Genomic DNA, 10,049 nt, shown 5'->3' on the forward strand with positions numbered 1-10,049 from the left:
AACTACAGGCCTCTAGTTCTTCATATGAAATTCAATAAATTATCCCACAAACCACTTTTATTGCTGCTTTTTTTCCTCATAGAGCATTAGTCAATGGAGCAAATAACCAAGTTATAACTTTAGTCTTTCTTTTCAACCCTACTTTTTTAAAAGTCAGTTTCTTTCATTAATACATCCTTTTGCACTTATAAAAGAAATACCAGGTCACAGAAAAGCAACAAAACATATGACCCTTAATGATTTAAAAATAATAATAATAGTAATAATAATAATAATAATAATAATAACTATTTCAGACACTAGGTAAGGGAAAAGTGAACATGATTGTGCTTGAACATTATTTTTAAGTACTTAACAATGAATTTGAGGATATGAACTTCACTTCAAAGACCTCCAGAAAAAGAAACATTATGAGCCAGATGAAGAGAAATAGTTATTGAAAGGAACATATTTTTGTACTTGTTTTGCTCCAATTTCTGCTACATAGATTGCTCCAGTCTTTCCACTGATGTCCAGGAGATGAGGTAAAACTTGATCTGCTAGCTGGATTGTACTGATCACAGAACAGTCACCAATTCCTCCTGCTGGTGGTGCTGCCACAAATAAGAGCCTGCTAAGATTCAGCTGAGCTATGACCAAGTACTTCCCATCAGGAGTAAATCTAAGGAGAAAAACATTACACATGATAAATGCATGGAAAATTAACATGTTTCTTTAGTTTTTTTTTTTTTAAAGATTTATTTTATTTATACAAGAGCCGGGGTACAGTCCAGATGCGCAGGAGGGTGAAAGGTTTCACCAGAGACAGAGTGGGGAACAGAACAGGCAGGCTGACTGAAATACACTGCTGAGGGGAGCAGCGGGCAAGACAGGAGAGGTCTGCTAACCATGTGGGTTGCTCCGAAGCCAGCAGGGATAGAACTGGCACTTGCAGAGGCTGCGGACAGCTTCACAGTGCTGCACTCAACAGCCTGCACCACCAGGGAGGCTCAAATTAACATGTTTCTATCTCTAAGACTTTTCCCCCTGATAGTACTGAATAACAGGGAGCAGCTAATGATTAGAGGGTTCTTTCTTTTTTTTTAAAAATATTTATTTTTATACAAGAACCGGGGTATAGGCCAGAGACGGGGGAGGGTGAGAGAATTCACCAGAGGCAGAGCAGGGAGCAGAACAGGCAGATGACAGAAATACACTGCTGAGAGGAGCAGTGGGCGCGACAGGAGAGGTCTGCTGTGTCATGTGGGATTCTCACCAGCTGGCCGGGATCAAACCCACACTGCAGAGGCTGCAGGCAGCTTCAGAGTGCGGCGCTCAACCCGCTGCACCACCAGGGAGGCCCCTGACTAGAAGGTTCTTTTGAGGAGAATTTAAATGTGACCTAATTCTGTCTATGAGGGAGCAAGAGATTTGTGAGGGTAGCCATAGCCACAGATGGGCTTAATATTTTTAAGAAATTACTATTAAAATACAAACACAAAATGAAACTAACAGAAAATTGGAGTTAGGCTGGGTCTGACACCGCAGATGCAGATTTTGATTTTCATCTTATGTTTAAAAGTTTACCCAATTTATCTTGAGGGTAAAGGCTTTGAGAGCGATCCAGGACACCTTATCTCTGAGAGTCAGATCCCAGGGAGCACTAGCAGTTCACCTGCTTTCATGCGGCTTGAGAGCTGAACTATTAGTACAAGCTGTCTGCTTCCCCCTTAACTGTCCCTTCCTTCACCCCCTTAATTATCAATAAATTTTAAATTTTAAATTTAAATAAATTTTAAACTTTCAGCTAGCTCTTCAGAGAAAAGAATGTAAGCCAAATAAAATCAGCATTTAAAAACAAAAGCAATTACCTGACTGAAGATGGTCCCTCTTCTGTGAAACAATTATTCCATGCTCCTAACCATTCCCCGGTATCTTTATCAAATACCTGAATTCTTTTATTTCCTCGGTCAGCAACCCACACCTGAAAAACAAAAGAAATTTTTATTGGAAAAGATCCACATCATAATGAGAAGAACGAAAAAAGCAGATGAGAAGGCAGAGAATGAAGGCTTATTTTCATTAGTTCATGTTATTTCATGTAGTCCTTACAGAACCCCAAAGGAGGTTTTTCTTTTTAAGCCCATCTTTAAATAGAAAGCTGAAGTTCAGAAAAGTTGAATGCCTTGTTTGGGAGAGCAAAAATTAAATGGCCATCCATCCACGCAAAGCCTATAATACTGTCTGCTACTCTAAACATATGAATAAAAATCTAGGGAACTCCACTATCATGTAAAGGGTTAGCAGATACTAAGAGAACCTGCATTTGTTCATTCATTCCTCTAAAAAGCATTCACTTTCCCTGAGCACTGCGCCAAGCTGTCAGGTAGTTAAGTCCAACACAAAGAAAGGCAGCCTTGCTCTTCAGAAGCTCAGGCTAGGGACAGTCATCATAATGCCTTGCCATTAAGCCCCTATCTGCATATTATCAGGGCATATTCAAAGTGCTGAACCACTCAAAGCAGCTTGAGATATTCGTTAACAGATAAAGAAGAGGCTAAAAATAGGTTTAATTTGGCTTGTTATCAACTATAATGAGTCATTGAAAAAAAGTTATAAATCTGAAAATCATATTCACTCTAAATGATATTTCATGCACTTGATGTAAGCAACTCATGGCATGCATAAAGTAAAATGATTTTTAATGACATGTGGCTAGAGCTGTGGAGAAGGATGTAAGAATGTATTAGAAAGGCAGGCCAACCCTGCTACCCTCTACTCATCCCTTCAGGACCTTTGCACTTTTGGGGTTTGTGGATTCAGGGACCATTTTTTCAGACTAACCCTGAGTATATCTTTGTCAATGAGTGGGAGTTTTGGTAGTCACTGAATTCATCTCCACTGAAGAAAGACTGTTTCATCTCTAAGTAAGATAATTTCTTAGGCTCTTTTCTTAGGATTTTTTTTTTTTAAGATTTATTTATTTATGCATGCAAGAGCTGAGGTACAGGCCAGAGGTGTGGGGGGGTGAGAGGATTCACCAGAGACAGAGTGGGAAACAGAACAGGCAGACTGACTGAAATACACTTGCTGAGGGTAGCAGTGGGTGAGTAAGGAGAGGTCTGCTGCGCCATGTGGACTGCTCCCTTGCTGGCCAGGGGGAATGGAATTCCTGCTGCAGAGGCTGGGTACAGCTTCATAGGTTGCATCTGAACCCCTTGCACCACCAGGGAGGTCCAGGATTTTTTTTTTTATTATTTTTTTTTTACTAAGGATGGGTTTCCTTAATGATTTGGGGATGATCTAGGAGAAAATAATCTAGGAGAAAAATATAATTCACACCAGACAACTGAATGGCACTTTAGATTGTTAGCATTATTTTTTCCTACTTGATGGACTTTGATTATGAGAAATCTTGTTTAAGAAATAGGCCTAACTCTGAAGCTAATTAACTTTTCATAAAGGATTTGGGTGCCAATGAAATAAGTTAATCATATAAAATGCCAAATAGCATTGCTGTTATAAAAACACAAGTGTACAGTATCATTTTTCATCACTCAGTAACACCATAGTATTCCCGTCAGATGATCTTCAAGGCCTCTCAAAAGGCCTCACACCCAGCCACACACACATACACACACACACACAGACACAGACACACACACAAACATACTTAGCTCTGTTTCCAGACAAAATGACATTTTTTACCCGGCCAGTTGAATCAACTGTAACACTGTGAGGTATGTTGAACTTTGCAGGTCCTGTTCCATTTTCTCCACGCAGCCAAAGCATCATGAAATCTGTAAGTAGAAACGTACATGGTCAGAGTATTATATAGAATTCCTTATGGATATGATTATTATATTTTATGTCATAAGTTACAAAACCCCAGTTAACTCTGCTTTCCATTTATATATCCATTTCCCCAATCTTATGATTTACACACATACAAATTCTTTCTCCATTCCAATCAATCTATTTCTTAAATGATTATCTCCAGTTGAATTTTTCATCACTCAAAATCACTGTTTAGAGTTCATGTTGTCCTTACATTCAAACTGGTTATCTTCCCAACTTATGCTATTTATCATTCCTCTGAGTTAGAAAATTGACATTACTTTTATAGCCTATTTCTTTCATTATCACTTTAAGACCACAGGTTGAACTGTGGTCTCCAAAAAGATATAAGTCCTCATCTTCAGTACCTGTGAGTGGAATCTTATTTGGAAATAGGGTTTCTACAGATACAATTGCTAGGGACCTTGAGATAATATCATCTTAGATTTGTGGCAGATCCTAAGTCAATGACTAGTGTCCTTATAAGAAAGAGGAGAGGGAGATTTGAGACATAGACACTCAGAGAAGGAAGTCAAATGAAAATAGAGACTGAGAGTTAAGCTCCAACAAGCGAAGCAATGCCTGGACCCACCAGAAGCTGCAAGAGGCAAGGGTCAACTCTAGTGTCTTTAAAGGAAGCATGGATTCTAAAGCCTGGAAGGCAATAAATTTTTATTTTAAGGCACCCAGATCATGGCTTAAATTTGGTTATTTTATAGAATATTTTGAATTCTTGCTTTATCTCTACCTCACCTCTGTTATGTATCATTGATACATTCAGTAAATTCATTTACTGAATGATAAATTAACTATATAGCCTACAAATGACAGACCTTACTGAAATATATCCTGATGTAGTATTGTACTGTACAAATGCTCTGCCTCTATATCATCACTTTCCTACAAAAAACTTCAAAGACGTTTCCTAAGAAAAATTACAGCTTCAACTTACAAGGACATTCAAATCTTATTTTCCATTATTCCAAAAATGCATCCTAAGCTCTCTTCCTAGAAGACTTGCTGAGTATCACCTGTAGACTCTGGATGCTAAGGCCTACCGTTACTGTCTTTACCTCCCACAGAACCAATTTATAATTAGGACTTCCTTCAAAAACTCTTGTCCTACTTCTCCTGATCCTATTTTACTTATACAATCAGTAGACTGTCAACATTTAGAGTAGCATTTAACTGCTTCATCTGTAACAGACACACACATAAAATACCAGAGGTTGCAAAGCAGAAAACACAATAAAATGCTTGTTGATCAGACACCTCAGTTCTGGGATGCCAAGTTCCTAACCTACTAATTCTTAATTGGACTGGATTACACCTATTTCTTCAGTCCATTATAAATTCTCACATTGCCTCCAGTTCACTTCAAAGGAAACACCTAGCTTTAGGTGAAGAATAAGAGGTCTATTATTACAGTCATTTATTACTGGCTGCCCCATACATGTTTTCTGTCTTTTTCCTGGTAATTCACTTGAGTCCTTTATACACAGCTTCACATACAACTGTTACAATGTTATTCCAAATATCAAACAAATTAAATCCAACTTACTGAGTAATATTCTTATAATACAAAATTAAGCTAGGTACCTTGGGACAATTTGATCAATCTGTTATTCAATCCTCCGTCTCCATCCACAATGTATATATCTCCTGTGTCCTCTACATATAATTCTGCGGGGTTATCAAATTGCAGGGGATTCAAACCAGTGCCTTTTTTGCCTGGTGTTCCCAGGACTTGAACAAGATCACCAAAGGAATTGTATTTTTTAATAGTATGACCATAGGATCCTATAAAGACAGAGACACACATTTCACATATATAACTGCTGTACATTCACACTTTTCAAGTGAGTTAAGAGCAAAACTTGATAGAATTAAACAGTAGTATAAAGTTAACTGGTTCAAATAGTTCAATGCTATATTTGCAAGCAAGTAAGTTTCTTCATTAGCTACAATCAAATCTGGTCATGACCTAATATCTCAGGTATTTGAAAATAACATGCTAAATTCAACTAAATAAAACCAGAAAAAAATTGACACCATATACGGAATACTCATAAAATTATTGGTATGCTTTCCTTTTTTTTTAATCCTATGGACTTGAGTAAGCATTATTTGTAAAAAGGAAATCAAGAAGGAACTGGAAAAAGAACAACATATATTTGAAAACTGCTATTTTGGTTATTCATTTGCAGACCTCAAATTGCAGTAGGGCAATGGAAAAGTTCTTTACAATACATATTTTTTTAAAGAACATTATCTCTTAGTGGAAACAAATTAAAAATTCAACCCACTTTCTGAAGAAGGGGGAAAAATCTTCCCAAGTTACTCATATTTTACTTTCTCAAACATTAAAATTTGAGTACAAATTATCTTGTAAGCAAAAATCTAACGTAAAGTATTAAACAGGGGAAAAACATAGAGTACCAACTTGAAAGGATACCAAGACAAACTAACTGGTAAATGTTCAAAAGGAAAATAATACACTGAGTTTATTGGAAATAAAGTGAATCAGATCGCATAATATTTTGGAAATTATATTAATCATACTTGATTTGGAAGCTTGAGTTAAAGTTTGCAACAATATGAGAATAAAACATTGTTAAAGGAAACACCAAAGTTTCTAAATTGGCAAAAAAGAGAGTACCAGCAAATAACCTGTTAAAAAATGACTGAATTGCAGTCATACTTTTATTAAAGAGAAGCTATTCCTTTAAAAAATGGGAAGGAATATAAAAACTGCAGATTTGTATGTGGGAAAACAAGCTATTATGGATGAAGCGATCACACGTGTTCTTTTTATTTCTGGGAATGAGTGAATTATTTCGTAAAAAAGAATCACATGAATAGAATGAATTAAAAACCACAGGTCATTGTGAATAATGAAAGTAGTCAAACTTCATTACAATGTTACAATGAATTCAGATTTTAAACCAGAAACTTACCGTCCAAAACACAGTTTGAAATAAGAGAGATCATTGTCTGAAGCTCAGACATCTTTTACTTTCTCAGAACATGTCAGGTAAAGGTCCTTTCAAAAAACTGAGACATTAATTTTAAAATGATACATATGACTTAACTAAAACTGTGGAAACTAAGTGAAATCTCTCAAGCCATGAACAAAACTGGGTCAGGGAATTCTAGAAATGGTGTCTTTATGATCTCATTTCTTCCTAAGATCCTGAGATAATACCAGGTTTTCTTTGGTCCTGTCTTAAGTCAAAGCACATGCAAACCACTATCTCCGAAAACTTATCTCCACAGCAATATATTCAACTGTGCATACTTATTTCTCAGCACATTCTAATAAAAATTCTTGATTAAAGGAAGATTTCAGCCATGCTGCAGTCAGTGGGATTTTGAAATGTTAATGCCAGCAATTTCAGCAAATCTTACAAGCAGCAATAAAGTAGTTGTGATTTCTTAGCACAAACTCTTTTGACAAAGAATTGGTAAAGGCAAATGAGCAGCAAGGAATCAGATCCATCCATTAGATTTAGAGAATGCCATTTTATTTGGCTTCACAGAAGAGGTTTAGAGTTCTTTAACCTGAGAAGAGCAATTGATGCTTTAAAGAGAAAACAATCCCTTGACAAGTTAAAGATTATAATAATTAGAGCTTCCTTGTTAACTTTTGACTTTTTCTTTCAGAAACAAGTGATTTTAGAAGTCATTAAAGATATTATGATAAGAATTGGCAACTCTGATTGTAAACATATACAAACATGGACAAAAATGTGATTTCTAATACAATAATTTAAGATATTACTACACATACCACTTCCTACATCCGTGATCCAAAGAGACTGTTCATGTTGTGTACTGGCTGCAAATATACCATGAGGAGTGTCAACTGTATAATTCCAGGATCGTAGCAAATATCCATCCTCTGTGAACACTAATACCTTTGGGATGTTATCCCCTCTCTGAAGGTATATAAAAATAACTGCTTAGACAGGATCAATTTTAAGAACATAATCTTTAGTTTAGCAGAAAGAAATAAAAATTAAACATAAAAATCAAAAAATGTAGTAACTTTTAAAAACCAGGCTTCAAAACCTAAAAATAGGTATCATTCAAAACCAAAACATTTACTTAAGACCACTTCAGAAAACAAATTCTACAACTGGCAGGACATAAAATATATGCTTACTTAATTCAGAAAAAGAGGAAGTCTGTTGTTTCCTTTGTGTTGTTTAAAAAAAACCCAAAAACCTCAGTGGAGTAAATGTAAAGATCTAACTGGTTTTATTTAGTATTAGAACTCGGCAGCATCCCATATAGCTAATAGAATTATGCCCAATTCATGAGTTATTTAATAAAGGCAATATGATTTTTAAATTTACTGTTGAAATTTAATTTTTAAGTGTTTATAATTTTTTAATGCAAATTTTACTTACTTGGGCTACATAAACCAATCCGTTGAGGGAGTCAACTGCAACACAAAATGTTGCTCCAGTAAAGTATTCAGAATACTTAGGCCAATCCACATCCAGGCTGTAAGGGATTTCCTCAGTTCTCCAGGAAATTTGAAAAGCAAACTTCCTGAAAACCTTAAATAAAATCAGAAAGTTAAGATGTCAGGTTTTGATTAAGATTTCAGTTTATTTTCAAACATGACAACCAGAGGCAGTCAACTTGCTGGACTGAAATGACTGGAAAGAAAATAGGTTTATGTAACTAAAGACCAAGGCGCCCAGGGGCCTCCCAGGTGATGCAAGGGGTTAAGCACAGCACTGTGAAGCTATCCGCAGCCTCTGCAGCACGAGTTCAATCACCGCCTGCCCGCCAAGGAGCTATCCTCAAGGCGAAGCAGACATCTCCAGTCTCACCATCTGCTCCCGTCAGCAGTGCCTTCGGCCCACCCGCTTGTTCGGCTCCCCACTCTGTCTCTGGTGAATCCTCTCATCCCCCAAACCCCCAGCACCTCCGGCCTACACCCCAGTTCTTGTATGTATAAATAAATAAATCTAAAAAAAAAAAAAAAAAGACCAAGGTGCCCACATACTAATATACAAATTATCTGAGGGTATAGAGGGTGCTGGCAAAAAAAGAAAATAAGGTACAAAGAAATGTGTCATGTACACACTTTCAAACACTAAGTACTGAGACATGCCAGGACGCGAGTCAAGGCCCGTCACCTCCCAAGAGGGCTATCCACACACGCCACAACTACCTCTTCGCTACTCAACTCACAGGCGAGTCACAAAATCGCGAATGCAAAGCCAAAAATACAAGAAAGAAGCCGGCACCGGCAGCGCAGATCCAGAATCTCGCTGTGACAAGACGGCAGGTCGCACCAGGAAGAAGGGTGCACGGAAGGCTGGGGGCCATTGGGCAGTCTCAGGACCACGAGGTCTGCTGCTGTATATTGACGGCCGGGGCCGCACAGATTAGACAACATAAAGGTAGGAAGGACCGAGGCAAAAGAAAATCAAATCTCCGGTTTCCGAGCCTAGGCACTTTCCCGGGTCTCCGCCCTCCTCCCATCACGTGCCTGGGGATGACCCGCCCTTATCAGCCCCTAGGGGCGGCCCACGCTGCAGACTTCTCACCTTCGCCAAAATAAGGGTCCCCGTATATTTGCCTTAATCACGCGTTCTACGTTCTTTTTAAATTAAGATTAAAAAATCAAAAGGTAGCACAGAAAAACCTGAAAACTTTTGTGTGTGTCACTTAAAATATCGACTTTGAGACTCTGGAAAGGATTTCAGCAGCATCGAATTCCGAGTCATTCAGGCATCCACTCTGGACACCTACGTTCCCACACCAGGACCCCTCCACTGACTTTAAGGAAAGGGCGGCCTAAGCTGGCGGCGCATAGTTGAGTTTACTCGGGCGCGACGGACTTCATTGAAGGTCCCCGTGAGCTGGTGGGTGCTGTAGGGATAACTGGAAAGGGCACCTGGTTCTGTGGCTGTTCGGTGTTCGGGAGTCCCCCTGTCTGAGATCGTGGCCCCCTTCGCCGGGCTCCGGGTGCTCTTCGGCAGCCGGTGCACTCCCGGAAGCTGTGGCAGCTGGTAACAAAGAGCTTGCCAGGCCGCTGCCGTCGGACTCTGCGGGGCCCAGGAGTCCGGTGTTGCTGCTGGGGGTGGGCGCGAGCCGGGCCATGCGTCCAGGTTTGGGGCGGTAAGAGCCGGCCACCGGCGGCACAGGTGCTGGTTCGGGCGGAGAGGCCGGCGCCTCCCTCCTCGCTGCCCGTGGAGCTCCGGGCGCAGTTT

General features: G+C 38.9%; 1 protein-coding gene across 1 annotated transcript; it reads right to left on the minus strand.

Moving 5' to 3' along the window:
* Window positions 1-408: 408 nt before the first annotated feature.
* On the minus strand, window positions 409-9,162 carry NHLRC3 (NHL repeat containing 3; the record flags this gene model as incomplete). Its single annotated transcript, XM_084234875.1, has 7 exons — window positions 409-661; window positions 1,851-1,963; window positions 3,688-3,779; window positions 5,416-5,616; window positions 7,607-7,754; window positions 8,229-8,381; window positions 9,025-9,162. 7 exons carry the CDS (start codon window positions 9,160-9,162, stop codon window positions 409-411), a joined length of 1,098 nt encoding a protein of 365 aa, XP_084091001.1.
* Between the last annotated feature and the right edge of the window lie 887 nt (window positions 9,163-10,049).

The sequence above is a fragment of the Talpa europaea genome, assembly GCF_964194135.1.
Source record: "Talpa europaea genome assembly, chromosome: 6".
In the NCBI taxonomy this organism is placed as follows: domain Eukaryota; kingdom Metazoa; phylum Chordata; class Mammalia; order Eulipotyphla; family Talpidae; genus Talpa; species Talpa europaea.